This window comes from Triticum aestivum, chromosome 1A, assembly GCF_018294505.1.
Source record: "Triticum aestivum cultivar Chinese Spring chromosome 1A, IWGSC CS RefSeq v2.1, whole genome shotgun sequence".
Classification (NCBI taxonomy): domain Eukaryota; kingdom Viridiplantae; phylum Streptophyta; class Magnoliopsida; order Poales; family Poaceae; genus Triticum; species Triticum aestivum.
Window position 1 is genome coordinate 88,102,633 of NC_057794.1, and position 18,150 is coordinate 88,120,782.

Here is an 18,150-nt window from a genome sequence, read left to right on the forward strand (position 1 = left end):
CTATTGCTTTGAATCACTCGTGTTTTAATATTCATGCCATGATTAGACATATGATCAAGATTATGCTAGGTAGCATTCCACATCAAAAATTATCTTTTTTTATCATTTACCTACTCGAGGACGAGCAGGAATTAAGCTTGGGGATGCTGATACGTCTCCGTCGTATCTATAATTTTTGATTGTTCCATGCCAATATTATTCAACTTTCATATACTTTTTGGCAACTTTTTATACTATTTTTGGGACTAACATATTGATCCAGTGCCCAGTGCCAGTTCCTGTCTGTTGCATGTTTTTGGTTTCGCAGAATATCCATATCAAACGGAGTCCAAACGGGATAAAAACGGACGGAGCTTATTTTTGGAAAATATGGAAAATTTGGAAGGAAAATCAACACGAACCAGTGCCCGAGGTGGTCACGAGGCACGAGGCGCCCCCCCTTAGGGCGCGCCCCCTACCCTCGTGAGCCCACCGTAAGGCGGTTGACGCTCTTCTTTTGCCGCAAGAAAGCTAATATTCGGGAAAAAAATCAGGCGAAGGTTTCAGGCCAATCGGAGTTACGGATCTCCATATATATACGAAACGGTGAAATAGAGCCAGAACAGAATGCAGAACCAGAGAGAGACAGAGAGATAGATCCAATCTCGGAGGGGCTCTCGCCCCTCCCACGCCATGGGAGCCAAGGACCAGAGGGGAAACCCTTCTCCCATCTAGGGAGGAGCTCAAGGAAGAAGAAGAAGAAGAAGGGGGCCCCTCTCTCCCTTGCTTTCGGTGGCGCCGGAGCGCTGCTGGGGCCATCACCATCACCGCCATCTTCACCAACAACTTCACCGCCATCATCACCAACTCTCCCCCCCTCTATGCAGCGGTGTAACCTCTCTCTTACCGCTGTAATCTCTACTTAAACATGGTGCTCAACGCTATATATTATTTCCCAATGATGTATGGCTATCCTATGATGTTTGAGTAGATCTGTTTTGTCCTAATGGCTATTTGGTGATCGTGATTGGTTTGTGTTGTATGTTTTATTATTGGTGCTGTCCTATGGTGCTCTCCGTGTCGTGCAAGCATGAGGGATTCCTGCTGTAGGGTTTGCAATATGTTTATGATTTTCTTATGGTGGGTGGCATGAGTGACAGAAGCACAGACCCGAGTAAGTAGGTTGTTTGCGTATGGGATAAAGGGGACTTGATACTTTAATGCTATGGTTGGGTTTTACCTTAATGAATCTTTAGTAGTTGCGGATGCTTGCCAGAGTTCCAATCATAAGTGCATATGATCCAAGTAGAGAAAGTATGTTAGCTTATGCCTCTCCCTCAAATAAAATTGCAATAATGATTACCGGTCTAGTTATCGATTGCCTAGGGACAAATAACTTTCTTGTTGACAAAAGCTATCTACTAAAACTAATTTAGTTGTGTCTTTATCTAAACAACCCCTAGCTTTTATTTTCGTGTTCTTTACTTTCTTGCAAGCTTACCCAAAAACACCTACAAAGTACTTCTAGTTTCATACTTGTTCTAGGTAAAGCGAACGTCAAGCGTGCGTAGAGTTGTATCAGTGGTCGATAGAACTTGAGGGAATATTTGTTCTACCTTTAGCTCCTCGTTGGGTTCGACACTCTTACTTATCAAAAGAGGCTACAATTGATCCCCTATACTTGTGGGTTATCAAGACCTTTTTCTGGCGCCGTTGCCGGGGAGCAATAGTGTGGGGTGAATATTCTCGTGTGTGCTTGTTTGCTTTATCACTAAGTAATTTTTATTTGATGTTCTTAGTTGTTTTCTTTCTTTAGTTATGGGTAGGAAACGTAAAATACCAAAAAAAATTAGTTGTACCTACTGAACCAATGATTGAAGAACCATTCAAAATCTATCACACTGCTGAAGCTTATTACTTGGATCATCTTCGATCCATATGTGCTCGTGCTGAAACCCCAACAAGCTTAGTTGAGGGCAAATCTTTAGATGAGCATGCTTGTTATGTGCGACACCGTATATCTGAAAGAGGGAAACTTTTACAACATCAAATTAATACTATGCAATGCTATGCTTGGAATTTATGCTATTATTATGATTTTACTTGTTGTTCTGAAAACCCTAAGAAACACCTTCCCTACCAATGTGAGTTTATGGATAATGGAATCTTATCTTCATATGCTAAGGGTGTTTATAATTACTATGATGTTCAACAAATTGAAGAATTTGTTGCTTTTAAGGGTGCTTTTGAAATTGCTTCTTTGATTGAAAAGTATGATGCTACTCTTTACAAATCTGAAAATTTTGCTATACTTGAATATTGTTATGGGAATTATGCTTCTAATACCTATGTTAAACAATATATTGAGGAATACTCCGCTGTCCAAGAAGAGACTAATATTTTGCAGGAGTCTATGGAAGAAGAAATTGATGAAACTGTGAGCTCATTGGATGAAAAAGATGAGGAGGAGAGTGAAGAACAAAAGAAGGAAGAGCGGATTGATCACCCGTGCCCACCTTCTAATGAGAGTAACTCTTCAACTCATACATTGTTTAATTCCCCTTCGTGCTTACCGAAGGATGATTGCTATGATGACTGTTATGATCCCTTTGATTCTCTTGAAATATCCCTTTTGATGATGCTTGCTATGCTTGTGGCCAAGATGCCAATATGAATGATGCTTATGGAGATGAACTTGCTTTATTATATAGACCAAAGCTATTTTGTTTGGTTTTGTTGCCTCCTTAATATCTTCTGTTCTGGTACTACTAATGTAAAAACTCAACTTTTCAGCAAGCTATGGGAAAAATGGTGGAACCGCCACCTTCTGAAGGTGGCGAGGGAACTATAACCGCAATGTTAGCTCTTGCTGCAATGGGTCAATACCTTTCCACTAACAGTGCCAAAAGCACGTTCCTGCATAATACTGGGTTGGTTGTTAAGGCAATCTCATCCAAATTGCCTCATGATCAAGATATGCAAGCTCAAAACAACGTTATATCTGCGCTCCAGACACAAGTCCATGCCCTAACAGAGACCCTTTGTGAAACAAGGACAGACATTGTTCGATGTTGTCAAGATATGCATGGTTTTGAAATCAGACTATCAAACATTTGCTATGTTGTTCAGGAGCCTAGGAAAAATGAAGGCGAAGGTTATGGTGCTCCATCAGACAATACAACATGAAAACGTAACATTCAGGTCAAATGAACTGAGCTTCTGGTGGTGCATTTATCTGCCAAATTGTTAACTTTTATGCCAACCTTTTGTTTTATAGTTGTAATTTGTTTTGTTGGATACAAAATTTGTTCTTAACAGGCAGTCGCCGGCTTAAGAAAACAGCAAGCCATTTTTGTATAGTGTAGGGTGTTTCCTATATTTGCACTGGTGACGATCTTTGATGCCGAGTGGATGTAATATGTCCAATCGCCTTAATAGCCTAGCGTTAGCTTCGGGCTTATTTATTTCCTAGTCTTTTTTTCCCTGGTTTGCTAGTGGCCGCAACAACCATGGGCCATATACGGACCATGGTAACCCTAACCCTGCTACATGCCGTAGGATCCATGGGCCTCCTACGAGCCGTCGATAAATGGGCCTCCAACAGGGTCGTAGAATCGGTGGGCCTTCGGCCGTCAGATAAATGGGCCTACATGGGTCGTAAACGGGCGTAATTGGTATCGGCCCAACACGGTAATGGGTCGTTAACAGGTCGGAGGACAGCAAAGGCTTAATTTTGTCACAGGCATAACGGGTCGTTAATGGGCCAGAATATAGGATGGGCTGGAAATGGTGCAACGGGTTAACAGGCCACAAACGGGTTGACTCTGGCCACAGGCCGAATTTGGCCCATTAGGGTAACAGGCCAGTAACGGGCCGGAAGTAATCGAGGACCGAAAAGGAGCCCAAGAATGTATGGGTCGTCTGTAGGCCGAAAGCTAACACGGGCTGGAAACGGCCCATGTGAATCATGGTCCGTTAATGGGTACAACGAAATTTACTGTTCATTATGGCTTGAGTCACCGTGGCCTCTAAAGGGCCTAAAGATACGAAAGGCCTCATATGGGCCGAAAGACATCGTGGGCCATACATGGGCCGAAAGTAAAACGGGCTGGTGTTATATTCGATGACCCACATGACGTTGTTGGGCCGATTTCAGGTAGGCCCTAACATGCCGTGAGTTACCGGGCCGTAAAATGGGCTATTTGCAAAGAGACCGTTAACAGGCTTTTCATGGGCTAGCCCGCGAACTTTTGACCAAGTCAAACGGGCCGGCCTTTGTAAGCTAAATGGGCCAATGGTGGGTTGTCGCACGTGTCGACATATCATAGGCGTCTATCTGACCCACTAACGAGCTGACATGTGTTTCCTCCGGCCAATCAGAATTTTACACGTGGTAAATTCCCATTGGTCCGGGCTGTTAACGGGCTATCGGATCCAAAACCGGACCTGAGAGCTTAACGGCAACCCGTTATGGTGGATGCCACGTGTCGGTCACCCTTGACGAAAGCACTTTTGTGACGCGTGATTTATTGTCATGGAAGTGGACATTTCCGTGATGATAATTGTGGTAATGTCATGGAACACTTCTACGACAGCACAGGTATGACTATCTTGATTCTGTCATAAAATCGTCATGGATGTACATGCATGACAAAAAACATGACCTACTGTGACAAACACGTATCATCACAGAAGTGTATTCTTTTTGTAGTGATGCCCTTTCTCTAAACCTCATGTTTGCACCTCTCCCCATGGGGCGACCATCGCCCCTTCCATTCATGTCACCACATCCACCTCCTCCTCCTCCTCAGCCGACTCTCGGTCTTCTCATGCCACCCCTTCCTCTTCTAGGTGTCATGATAAAAGGTCCCCATTCAAACTTTGATTCATCATGTTCCCCCGTACCACATTCTTTCATGCCAGTGCCCCATCTTGCATCAAGTGTGACAAAAAATTGGAAGCTTCTCAAATTTGACATGTTAAATTTAGTTTCACCCTTCGTTGTAAAGCTCAGAAATATGTCTGTTGCTTGTTCATGTCAAGTCTCACTCTAACTCGGATGATCTCTCCCACAAAATCATCGGGAAGGGTGATGTGCACCTCTTGCACTTCCTCAATTCTTGTAGCCATGTTTTCTAGAATTTTTTTTGTTCTTCAGAACTCCATTAGGTAGTTTATGAATTTGGCGCCATGTCTATAGACGATTCAACTTAACCTTTTCCGGATTAATAAAGCCATCATACTCTGCAATCACAAGAGCGAAGCTTTTAAAGTTACATAGTCCCTGATGAAGAGCTTTGTTCCAATCTAAACCGAGAAGAGGTTTAGGTTTATCCTTCTCCAGACGACTGCTAGGATTTAGTCTATTTTGAGATAGTCCAATAACTATTTCAGAAATTCCTAAATAAATTCTAGAGGCCCGCTTAGCTCATTTGTGTAAGATAAAGGATATTACTAAAGTTTAGTCTCATACTGCTAGTTTAGTGGGAGTTGGACCTCCTTATAAGGGAGGTTTTTTCCCCACTTGTATGAGCATGAGAACAAGAGGGACATCCACGCGCGCTCCTCCTCTGCCGTCTGCCACGCCACGCCTCGTCACGACGCGACGCACCGCGGGAATGAGCCGAGCCGATGTCTAAATTTTTGCCACGCACAACGGGTATACGAAAGGTCACGCGGGAGCTGAAACATTTTTCTGTAGTGGACACTGAATCGGAACGGCTCGCCTCCTCGGCTGAAGTCTGTTCGCTTCGTCTCCCTTTGTTGCTTCACCTCCCATCGCAGCCTGTTCGGGTCCTTCTCGTGTGCCTTTAAAAAAGAGGTCGCTCCTCTCCAGAGATACACACCAGAAGATTCTCTTCCTCTCGCCACAAAGTTCCTGAGCACTGCGCTGCTGCTATGATCTTCTCCATCCCGGCTTGCGGCGTGCACCGCAGGTCGGGACAGTAGGCCTCCGAAACCGCATCTTTTGAGTCCTGTACGGGAGAAGGGTGATAAGGTTTTTGGGGAGCGCTTCGCGCGACTACTGACTTCTTCGTCACGGACGCCCCGGACTCCGACGACTTCTTCTCCGACGTCGACGACCTCCTCAACAACATGCTGGCGAGGACACCGATCCCAAGTCCAGCGCTTTTGCTACTGTTGTCCCGTACGTGTTCTTCCTCTTTCTATTAGAAGTCCTGCTGCAGTTTCTTATTCTAGTGTTTGCCCTAGATATGTTAGGCTCCATTTCATATATGCAACTTGCTATACTGTCTGCTCTAGATACGTTTAGTTACAGTTCATATATGAAGACGATGTTTATCTTCTCTTTGTCAAATTGCATGACTTGTTTTATCACTGCTATACTAGTCGTGCTTTATCTCGTATTTCTGTTAATAAAATCATTCAGTAAAATTGCTCATACTTCCAACAACGACATCCTGTGCTGGATTTCACGCCGCCCACATGTCAGCAACCAACACATTCTGGTTGAAATTCTTCTCTTAGCAACTTGGCCAAAGCAAGCCACTTCATCTGATTCATGTACTTGTTCTTCCTAGATTAAATGTTGAATCATGAACCTCCTCGCACTGCAGGTGTAGTCGCTCCAGAAGCTTGCTTGGATCTTCACCATCACCCCCTTGCGAAAGAGAACCCTCGGTTAGGCTCGATGTGACTTCTCAAACAGGATCTTGATGCATCTTCCAAAAAACAAATGTAGGTCGTTCAAGTCACCAACCACAGTTGGAGAGGGACCACCAAGGAAGGGAGGGGCGGCGTAGGATTAGGGCGAGGACATGAACGGATGTAACCGACGATAAAGGAACCCGCAACAGCGCTATCGCGAGGAGTAGAGAACCCTAGGTTGAGACCCTAGGAAAATATTCATTCAGTTCTATTAGGTCATGCGTTCAGCATCCCAGTTGATTCTTCCCATCTCCCCTATATCTCTACCTCTTTCTCCATGCTGCGCCGCGGCCAAAATGCTAAAGTGGTTTCAGTGCGTAGACCCGCTGCGAAACTTGGTGTAAACTGAAATGTTAAAGTATGATACGACTTTTTTTAGGGAAAAAATATGATACGACTAGTAGTGCAATTTAATCTAACTCTACAAATTGACATGACACAACTAGCCCAAACATATATGGTCGGTGACTACACATATACTATTATCAAATCAAAATTCTGAAACAAAATACTGCTTCTCCGGTCAACAAGAACCATTCCGATGACAAGATCACGCGGGTCCATGAGTGCTCCGAGTCACCTCCACTCCAGAAGCTCCTTTAATCGCCCGCCTCAGTCACCTGACCGAGAAAAATGGATAGATTACTGAGCCCCTCCGCCACGTGCCTCACCCGCCCGCCACCTCCTCTCCACACGTGTCCCGGCGCGAGCCAACCTCGCGCGTACTTAACCACTCGCCGCGACCCCTTCCTCCTCACCACGCTCGGGAATTCACCAGACGCGCGAGAACCTCCGATCGAAGCAATAATCGAGCCGAGTTAGGATCCATAACCCATCGTCCATGGAGACCGCCACCGCCACCCAGGACCAAGGCCTCACCCGCCGCGCCGTCGGGGGCGTGGACGCCGCGCCGGCGCGGATGCCCGGTTCCGGCGCCCGCGCCACCAGCCGGGACCCGAAGAGGAAGCTGGGCCGCGCCAAGCGGGGCCTCCGGTCGCTCGCGGCCGCCGTCACGGTCTCGGCCGCGCTCACCGCGGCCGCCTTCTACGCCTCCGGCGCCGGCTCGTCCTCGGGGACGGCCAAGGCGCCGTCGGCGGCGATGGTGGCGATCGCGCGGGCAGGGTCGGTGGCCGCGGAGGCCGTGATGGCGCTGGCCGCGTGGATGGTGTGGGCGGAGGGCGGGCTCCACGGGCGGCCCGGCGCGACGCTGGCGCCGTTCGCCGCGCAGCTCCTGGCGGCCGCGGCGTGGCCGGCGCTGGCGCTCAGGCTCGGGGCCGGGTGGGCCGGGATGGCGTGCTGCGCCGCCATGGCCGCCGGCGCTGGCGCCTGCGTCCGCGGGTTCGGCGGCGTGAACCCCGTCGCCGGCGACCTCGCCAAGCCGTGCGTCGCCTGGGCCGTGCTCCTCGCCGTGATGAACTACAAGATGCTGTAGAAGGGAGGAGAGACAGTCAGAGAGGCTATGCGAGTTGTCGCGTGGTGACCACGTCGGGTGGCGAGTTTGTGTATGTACAGTACACTGTACACGCGCGCGTAGTTTCTTGTATCTCGTCGCAAAATATTGCTATCTTTTTGTGTATTACTGCTGTTTAATACGTGCAATCTACAATGTACTTACTATGTACACGTACGAAATATGATCGTGTTTATGTTGTGCTCAAATGTTCGGTTTTTCTTTTTCAATTAGCTGCTTTTGATCGACTAGGGAGTATGGCCCCGAACACACACTTCTATAAACCAGATCGTCCACGCCGGTTCGGTCAAGCGAAGAGTCCCAGATAGAATTGGAATTGAGTTCGTTCAAATTCTGTTCTGGAGAGTCAGCGCGTGTTAGTTCGTAATAAAGCAGACCGCGTCTCAGATCGATTAAACCCCACCTGGAAATCTGCGATGTTCTTGGCCCAAGGGTTTTGAGCGGAGCAAGTAGCGACGGCCGGTGGCCACGAGAGCACGCGACTGAGCAGCGGTGCGGCAGACCAGGCGGACACACGGTGGCGGCGGATCGGAGACGGGCACGCTGACGTCAACACGCGGCGGCGCGTCAGCACCGTAGCCACCGACAGCAGCAGGCAGCGCAATCTCCGGCAGCTGGCAAGCCAGTGAGTGCCCTGTTTTGCTCTTGTTCGGGTCGATTTTGTCTGAATTTCTTCTGCTTGCTCGATTTTTTGGGTGGTGACAATCGTTTACCGGAGCGTTGTTCAGTAAGCGAGCTAAGATGGCAGAGCCGGAGACGGGGACCACCATCGTGGCCTCTTATGTCTTCCAATTCAAAGTTGATTACGAACAAAGCCAGCAGCTTCCCATTCACAAGGCCATCTATTCCGGTGCAACACGGAGGTTTGGGCATCCTGAATCTGGTCAAGTTCAGCCGTGCTCTTCGGTTAAGGTGGCTTTGGCTCGCCTGGCAGCAACCTCGCAGTCCGTGGGTCGGTGCCCTGCGATGGAAAAGACCACAATCTGTTCAACCAAGCAACGACCGTCACAATGGCGATGGAGCGACGGCATCTTTCTGGCACAATCACTGGCCGGAGGTCACGCCCATAGTAGCCGGAAACGGGAAACGGTAGGCCGTCCCTGGATCCCGATTCATCGACTCGGAATAGGATTCGGGAACAAGGTCGGATTCGGTACGATTTGATGAAGATTAGGCGTCTCCGCAGTCTGCTCCTCGATTCAGGTTTAAGGATCCAACAGCGAAAACGCGCCGTCGTTTCTTTTCTCAAGGACTCCTCCAGTCCATTAATTGTAAGGAATCCATTAACAATAAGGAATGCATCCGTCAGGGAGTCGTCGTTCTTCAGCAACTGCGTTCCTCGACCCATGGTACCGTACCAGGTTCATCGTATCCAAACGGATTGGATTGCGTCCCCGTTATAAAAAAATCGTTTAAGAGATGTATACCCTCGTTGTACCCTATTTTTTTCAGCCACCGACTTTCATCCCTTGTTCCCACCGTAGCAAAAACATGGCAACTATGGTCAGGCCACTCAGCCAAGCTTTTCCGGCTCTGTTCGCGCACTCCCGCCGCAAAAGCAGGTCTGTGGCTGCTGCTCTCACAGATCGCACCTGGGTAAAGGACCTCAGACATGGCGATTGGTCTGTGATCGTCGCAGAGTTCCTCTCCCTCTGGCGGTTGCTAGCGGTGCAAAATGTGACTCTAACAGCAGGCACCAACGATTCGATCACCTGGACAGCGAGCGGCTCAGGTTAGTACTCGGTGTGCTCGGCTTACAGCATGCAGTTTCAGGAGCCTACAAAAAATGATCTTTGCTCCATCATTTGAAAACCTTGGGCGCCAAGAAAGATGAAGATCTTCTTCTGGCTGTTGCATCTCGATCGCCTGTGGTATAATGACGGGCTTCAGCGTCGAGATTGGGTCAATGGATATTTCTACCCGCTGTGCATCCGTCACCTAAAAACATCGGTGCACCTCTTCTGGGTGTCCCCTGGCCCTGGAGATTTGGAGGAAGGCAGCGACTTGGAATGGCTGCGGTCTCTGAACCCCGCTCTTTGGAGCAACACCGGCAGCTCAACCCAAAGAGTGCAGCTATGCCTGCAGAATTTTGCAAACAAGAAGGCGAGAAAGGCTGCGGCCTCAATCATCATGCTCATCTGCTGGGAAATTTGGAGAAAGAGGAACGATTGCATTTTTAAAGAAAAAACTGCATCCGCGGACGATGTCATTACATGTATCACAAAAAGTTTAGAGCTCTGGATTATTGCAGGGCTAAAAGTTTAGCGCACCCTATCTAGTCCCCTTCTGGGAGAGATTAGCCTTTTTCTCTCTTTTGCTTCTTCGGGCAGGCTCTTGCCAAAGAGCTCTTCTGTATTTGTTTTAACTGAGGACGGGGCGTCGACCCGTTGGTTGGGCAGCTGAGGTTGCTGCCAGCCTATCCGAGTTCGAGTCCCGGCACGGACGAGGGTTAGCTTTTGGGTTGGTCTCATTTTTTTTTAACTCTCCTCTACTAAATCAATGACAAGCCAGCAATGCTAGATTTTTCAAAAAAATTCCGACATCGTCTCATTTTTTTTTAACTCTCCTCTACTAAATCAATGACAAGCCAGCAATGCTAGATTTTTCAAAAAAATTCCGACATCGTCTCCGCCGGAGGACATCTGTGGAGGATCATGTGCTACCCGCGTGGCGATACCGAGGACGACAAGGGCGAGTATATTTCTGTCTACCTCGAGCACATGAGCAAATCCACAAGCGTCGGGGCCATCTTCGATATCTTCATAATCGGCAGGGACGGCAAATCACCTACGTGGGACACGTCCAAGATATCCAGGACACTCCAAACCTTCGAAATCAATGGAGATAAAGACCAGCGCGACTGCTGGGGATGGAGTCAGTTCGTCAAGGAAACTATTTTGGAGCAAGATTACTTAACAGGGAGACACTTCACAATTGTATGTACCATCATGATCATCGATGACAGTCCTCCCATTGCCGTCCCGCCTCCAGACATCGGAACCCATCTTAGCCGTCTGCTAGATCATGCTGACAGGACAGACGTGTCATTCGTCGTCGACGATGAGACATTCCGTGGTCACCGGGCGGTGCTTGCTGCCCGCTCACCGGTCTTTAGAGCAGAGCTCTTCGGTTCCATGTCAGAGGCTACAATGACGTCCATCACGCTGCACGACATCACACCTGCAACATTCAAAGTTATGCTTCGGTTCATATACACGGATGAATTGCCCGGAGAAGACGAGCCCGCAGACTCATCCGTTGAGATGTTTCAGGATCTGCTCGCTGCTGCTGACCGGTATGCACTGGACCGGCTGAAGATTATCTGTACCCAGAAGTTATGGGAAAAAGTATCGGTAGATACAGTTGCAACTATCTTAGCTTGTGCCGAGACCTACAATTGTCAAGCGTTGAAGAACAAGTGCATTAGCTTCTTTGTGGCGGATGAAAATTTCAAGGAGGCCATGTTCACCGATGGTTATGCGCTACTGGTTCCGAAATTCCCATCGATTACTGCTGAGCTCAAAAGGAGGGTTAGGGCATAATGTAGTGAGAGATACATCTGTGTGTATATATAGTTCAGATTTTAGTGCATAGTTCTCTTTTTTTTTGAAGCTTAGTGCATAGTTCTAGTATGGAATATTCTAATGAATTGGCCTGCATGTTTCAGAGAAGAAAATAACACCATACGAAGGGCTCAGCTTGCTTGCGTACAACAAATTATTTATACAAATACTTTCCTTTTCTTTTTTTCCGTTTCTGTTCTCAATCCACGAATATTTTTAAAAACTAGTAAGCGTGCACGTGTAACACACGTAATCTTAGGAATTTCTTTTTATGTTTTGATTATCTAAATCAATTTTTCGATCACCAATAGTTGCCTCAATAACATGTAATGTTTTAATACAATTGGTTTAAACTAAAATTTTACACAACAATATTAACTAAAAATTTGGCAAGCGCCCTTCTCGGTAGCTAGCTAGGTATCTAGATGTATCCACGCCTGTCAGCTCGCCATCTTTGTCGCCCTGCAAGTGTCCCTCCCACCACAGTGTGTTTCCCCTATGGTGGTTCTCTTTATGCCCCTTGCACCGCCTTGGATTTTCAGTGTGACAGAGAGATTTTATCCACCTCAATATAAGCACATGCCAGAGAGGCAAGGTTGAATTGGTGCTGGCTTTGGTCGTTTGAACACCACCTTGCCAACCTAGTTAGGTTTGGTCATTTGCAAAAAGGGCATACCAAATCTGCTCCTTTATATCAATAATGGTTACATGTTCAAACAGCGTCATCATAATCAGCATGACAAAACATAGCGGAAAATAATGACATACTATCTTGAACTAAAAAGTTCTACGTGAGGCAATGCTCAACTTCACCATTTGGTTTCCTATCATTCTGTTATGGCGCTGCTAGAAGGAGGGCGCAAGAAGGCCGGCCGGGGGCCTTTTGCCCACGGCCGGGCAAGATGGAAGGATTTCCTTCTTAATTCTTGCTTGATTAGATTGATACATCTTCTCTCTTTATATAAAGAGGTTTACTTGACTCCCAAGCAAGGCTTACTTGACCCCTAAGAAAGAGACTCTTATCTCTAATTAACCCTAAGACTAACGGGCCCATTAGGCCCATTACGTACTCTAACACTACACCCCACCTGGACATGCAGCTTGTCCTCAAACTGCAGCCTAACCAACTTATAACCATGACTCGACGCAACCCAAACCTAACACCTAAAAACAAGCCTTTTACATCTCGGCTTGTTTTATTATTCTCAACCTGAAATGGACTGAGACGATTTATTTTGGACCTCTTAACAAAAAGTGGATACCATCCGCACGTCGGACGTGCACGTGTACAGCCACCTGGTGCCCATGGACACCATCTGGACAAAAGGAGTGCATGTGTATGGCGACCTGGAAGTGGTCGCAAGAGTGACCAGCAGAGGCGCCCTTGCGGCGCCCGGTGACGGAATGCAGTGGTGCTACGTGGTGCGTTGTTGTCGGTGACACCATGCCTTCTTCCTGCCGGACGGCTGTTGGTCTGCACCGCACAGGGAAGAGTGGGGGGCTTGCGATGGAGAATGACGAGGAGGGGTGCGCCCTCCCAACCGTCAATGTCGCAGACTTGAAGGTCGCTGCCCGTGGGGAAAACAGCATGCCCGCTGCCCGTGGGGGAAACCGCATGCCCAAGATCCCCGACGCAGCGGATGAGATCGAGGTCCTTTGCGCAACGAAGGGCAACTTGGAGGAGCGGCAGCTGCAGACCACGCATCTCCCGCACACGCCGACGCGCTAGGAGGCCGCGTGCAGTAGCCTGCAGCCTCACCGTCGCCGACACATGGCGGGTAGCGATCCAAGACGGAAGCGGTGATGGCGACGGCGGGGACCGGACTTGGTGGAGCGGGACTCCCGCCGACGCGGTCGATGCGGGGCCGGAGCTAACCGGCGGTGGCTGCAGCAGCGGCTGCGGCGGTGGCGCACCGGGCAGCGGCAGCGACTGCTGCGGCGGAGCGCCGGGCGCGGCGGAGGCCGGCAAGAGCGGCGGCTGCCAGTGCAGCCAGGGTTGGGCGGTGGTGGCGATGGATGGCAGCTGTAGTGGCCCGGCGAGCGTGGCGAAGGCCGCCTGGTGCGGCGACTGCCACGACAGCCAGGACGGGACGATGGATGGCAGCTGCAGCGGGTGCTACAGCAGCTCGGCGAGCGCGGCGGGGGCCGCTTGGTGCGGCGGCAGCCACGGCAGCCACGGCGGCGCAGCCGGGTGCGGCCCATAGGACCCGGCCAAGAACAGGTGGATCTCCTGGATCGTCTGTGTTAGGTCCCGCAGCGCCCCGGACACCTCCGGGGTGAGGACGACGGGGGCGGGCGCGACGGAGGATCCCGGCGCGGGCAGGAGCGGGGCGACGGTCGTGACCGGCAGCGGAAGAGACGGGTTGGGCTGCGGTGAAGACATGATCAAACCGAAGCTAGCTGATACCAAATTGTTATGGCGCTGCTAGAAGGAGGGCGCAAGAAGGCCGGCCGGGGGCCTTTTGCCCATGGCCGGGCAAGATGGAAGGATTTCCTTCTTAGTTCTTGCTTGATTAGATTGATACATCTCCTCTCTTTATATAAAAAGGTTTACTTGACTCCCAAGCAAGGCTTACTTGACCCCTAAGAAAGCGACTCTTATCTCTAATTAACCCTAAAATTAACGGGCCCATTAGGCCCATTACGTACTCTAACACATTCGTATTAAAGATTGAAAACATCATCGTTCCAAGATATCCTTCACTATTTTATAAAATATTCAGGAAATCATAAGTACAATGACATATGTAAAAAGCACCGAGCAGTTTGCACTGCAACCCTTCACTCATTCGTCGTCACTTTGGCTACATGAAAAAGGCATAAAACATCAAGAAGGCGATAGTTATGTCTCCACATCATGCAAAATTGCTATTATCGGTAGTATTCGATGATATCTAAGGGCATCTCCTCCAGGTTCCTCAATTTTGCCGACAAAATCAATGTGACAGGAGCAATATGATCCACACCAGCCTAGCTGCAAAAGTGGAAAGAGTTTTGCTTTCCAAATACCCAACCATCCTACCACACACAATCAAACTAACAACAATATACTCGTACATTCACCTTGCTACTGTTGCTATCCCAATCAAAGAGTTTTGGCATCACAATATGCAACAAGAACCAGAATATGAACATGCAATTAATCATAAATAAAGAATCGATTTAGGATCACAATTCAACATTTTCTTGAGGAAATTATCCATGTGCTCTGTTTCTGTTGGAACAATAATAAGGCTTAAATTGCAGGAGAGTGAATTCTGGGGCTCAAATTTAAGCAACACTCACATTCGGAAGATGAAATCAGCCTCTGCCGTGATGACTTTCACCAAGTAGGACACCCATACCTGGTGGCCCAAACAGGAGAAACGCCGTCCACTACCTGCAATTTTTCACCATCTATGAACCACCAAATTATCAACACGTACGAATTCTTTTCAGTTGACACAAAATTAAAACTTCTAGGGCTACCTCATCGGCGAAGAACTGTAGCTGCTTAATGGGGAATGACGACCTCCTACGTCACTTGTCTGGCGACGTTGGAAGAGAAAGGTACCATACTCCTGCAGCTTGCCTCAGACTGGTGTAGTCAACATGCAGCAACATAAAATGTTGGGTAGGACTGTACATGATTGAGAAGATCTGATATAATGTTCTTGTAGCGATTGCATGAAAATATAATGTATTGTCAATCCCTCTCACTTGGTCATATGCTGGAACCATATTATACAATACATCACAATACACCAATGTCTCGACAATTGCATTAACCTTGGTGTCTCTGCAAGTTATTGGCATCTGCACTATGATGATTCAGGCCATTGATTCCTCAAAACACAAATTGAGAAGATCGTTTTATGTGCATCAAGAGAGTACCATGAGCTCTATCTGAGCGCCCATGGTAGCAAACGGGATACCCAGGATGATCACGATTCGGTAGGGAGCGACGTGGTGGTTTCCTCGGGGATGGTCAGCGGTTGCTGCTGTGATGCGATATATATATAATGAAACTGAGTAAAAGTGGTGACCAGCCTATACATTTTGCAGCACTGTACAAATAGTAAGAAGATATTTGGTCAAGATAACACGTCGATTCACGTAACCATGCCCCCAAAAATGAGATCCTTCTCTGCATATTTGCACAACAACACAATGTAGTCAAACATATGGAAAAATTATTTGCATGCCGGAATATTATTAGAATCCGTTGATCTGAAGAAATATATAAATACTTGTTTTATTTAATTCAATCATAAAAAGGTATATTGGTTCAGATATAGGAGTTAATCTGATGCATGTACCTTGTTCTAAGCTTCTCCTCTCTGGCTGCTTTCTCCTCCTTCCGATTGCTCTGTTGAGATTCTCTTTCAGAAGAACATTCAGTAGAAGGAAAAAATGACTTCGAAGGAGAGACGTATTTTGAAATAAAAAACTGCAAAAATCCAGTAATGGTTTAGTAGCTTCAGAAAAATATGCAATTGATACACATCATTTTGGGGTGTGCTTAAGAACAATACCAATTAGGAGTACAACTTAGCCTTGCTTCTTGTGCGACTGAATTTTCCTGAAGCCAAATTGGCAATGGATTTCAGACTGCATGTACATTAGAGAATAGGTTAAAGCGTCTTACATCAAATACATGTGGGTTTTTGGGAGTTGTGAAGGACTGTAGAGAGCACTCCAAGCCCAATAACCAAGAACAAAGACCCAAGAAAACAACATGAAAAATAGATCAAAGCATACATATGACTGAGGATGGGGCAGAACTTCTCAAAGATAAACGCAAACTTCAAGGCACAACAGATCGATAGAAGGTCCTGAATCTGCGGCTGCTCCCCCGCATGCATCCATGTCCCCGGCGGCGGACACCATGCTTCTTCCTTCTGTAGACATGGGAATTAGTAGTCACTGATCATCGGATGAAGTACAAAAAAAATGGAAAAGAGACAGCACCTGTGATGAACACAAACACGCAGGCGACTTCAGCTTCCCATAGTTCTCGCCTTGGCCGCTACCACGCCTTTGCTCGTCTGGCAACATGGACAAGCGACAATCAGAGAGCAGCACAAAAGAACTCGTCAATTGTGTCCAGTCCGTCGTGTCTGCGGACTGCGGTGTCTAGTTCGACCCCTCTACAGGATGCAGAGAGGCGACATTAGATGGATTAGTAGCGGCAAGGATGGAGGGGAGCTGCCGGTGCAGCGCATCCCCAGCATCGGTGTGAAGGGAGGCAACATTGGAGGCGCGGAAGAGTTGGGCGGCGGTACGCGGTGGGCGTCGGGGAAGGGCAGGCCGCGCGTGGAGTGGGTCGGCGACGGCGGCCGCAGCCAGGTCGCCGCACCAGCGACGCCATGTCCTTCGCAGTGAACGGCATCGCCGCCGTGCTTCCCTTCAATCTCTGTCTCTCTTCTATGGCCAGCACAACGAACGGGGCCGGTGGCAAACCCCTTGTCTAGATCCAACCACAGCAGGCATGGCCGCCACGCTTCTCTTCGCTCTCTCTGTTTGTTCCATGACCTGCCCAAGCAACGTGGGGCGGTTTTGGAAAAGGGAACCGTGCCATGGGAAAGAAGGAAAGACACGATGGCATTTGTGGGTAAAACGTGGGTGCGTGGTCACCGGAGGCAGCGTGGGTAAAACATGGTTGGTGTTAAACATCGAAGCCACGTGAATCATAAGATTCAACCCTTTCAATGAATAAGATTGTCTGATTCTCCGCCCTCTCTTCCTTTTATAGGGGTAGTAGATTATAACATTTTTAATACATGAAACATATTGTGGAATTCATGGTCCTTTTTTAAGCGTTTTTCCTCAAACTTGTGAACACTTTTTCAAGTTCGTGAAACATTTTCTAAAATGCATATTTTTTGTTTTATTATGTTATTTATTTATCTTTTACAAATTCACAACATTTTTAAAATTGCAAACATTATTAAAAATACCTAAAAATTAAATATTATGTGTTTTTTAGTCAATGAATATTTCTTTTCTCTGGTACTTGATAAACCGGCAACATAGTTTTTCAGAGGCAGACACTTCCATTTTCTTCAGCCAAGAAGCTAAATGGGACAGGGCCCTGGTGCATTTTAGCTCCTACTAGAACAAAAAAAGTGCGCTTTGTTGCACCCAACTTTTTTATGTTTTAAAAATATGATTTCTTATTTTTTTTGTGTCATTGATGAGCTGAGCAGCTTCCCGCGACACATAAAACATGAAAATCAAGTGTCATGACCAATTCATTCAGACATATAGTATATGCTAATAGAAGGAACATGGACTATTTTAAATCTGTGTGTGTTGCTCGATATGAGTACACAATAAAGATCCAGAAAATCGTAAGATATGTTTTTCTCCAGCTCATCCTCATCATTACAAAAGATGAAATGCGTGCCTACATGATAATATCATCAAACATTTGGCCTAACGCACAAACGCTCATCATACCATATAATATCCGATGGGTTTCCATAG

The 18,150-nt window shown here is 47.6% G+C and overlaps 2 protein-coding genes and 1 long non-coding RNA gene across 3 annotated transcripts; 2 read left to right on the forward strand and 1 right to left on the reverse strand.

Moving 5' to 3' along the window:
- The first annotated feature begins 7,392 nt into the window (after positions 1-7,392).
- On the forward strand, positions 7,393-8,307 carry LOC123100358 (translocator protein homolog). The gene has a single exon (XM_044522327.1). The coding sequence runs from the start codon at positions 7,490-7,492 to the stop codon at positions 8,078-8,080; it is 591 nt and encodes a 196-aa protein (XP_044378262.1). The 5' UTR covers positions 7,393-7,489; the 3' UTR covers positions 8,081-8,307.
- A 216-nt stretch (positions 8,308-8,523) lies between these two features.
- LOC123100458 (BTB/POZ and MATH domain-containing protein 1-like) lies at positions 8,524-11,661 on the forward strand. The gene is made up of 2 exons (XM_044522421.1): positions 8,524-8,963; positions 10,733-11,661. The coding sequence occupies exons 1-2, from the start codon at positions 8,861-8,863 to the stop codon at positions 11,659-11,661; spliced, it is 1,032 nt and encodes a 343-aa protein (XP_044378356.1). The 5' UTR covers positions 8,524-8,860.
- Positions 11,662-14,491: 2,830 nt separating this feature from the next.
- Positions 14,492-16,112, reverse strand: LOC123100568 (uncharacterized). Its single transcript, XR_006448440.1, has 3 exons — positions 15,981-16,112; positions 15,151-15,808; positions 14,492-15,061 (listed from the first exon to the last, which is right to left on the reverse strand). It is a non-coding gene; the product is annotated as an uncharacterized lncRNA (long non-coding RNA).
- Between the last annotated feature and the right edge of the window lie 2,038 nt (positions 16,113-18,150).

What these genes read in the sequence shown, in the direction of transcription:
- LOC123100358 (XM_044522327.1), top strand. Translation starts at nt 7,490, where the DNA reads ATGGAGACCGCCACCGCCACCCAGGACCAAGGCCTCACCCGCCGCGCC.
- LOC123100458 (XM_044522421.1), top strand. Translation starts at nt 8,861, where the DNA reads ATGGCAGAGCCGGAGACGGGGACCACCATCGTGGCCTCTTATGTCTTC. An exon ending in TCCCATTCACAAGGCCATCT is followed by an intron (nt 8,964 to 10,732) that starts ATTCCGGTGCAA and finishes TTTTTCAAAAAA; the next exon opens with ATTCCGACATCGTCTCCGCC.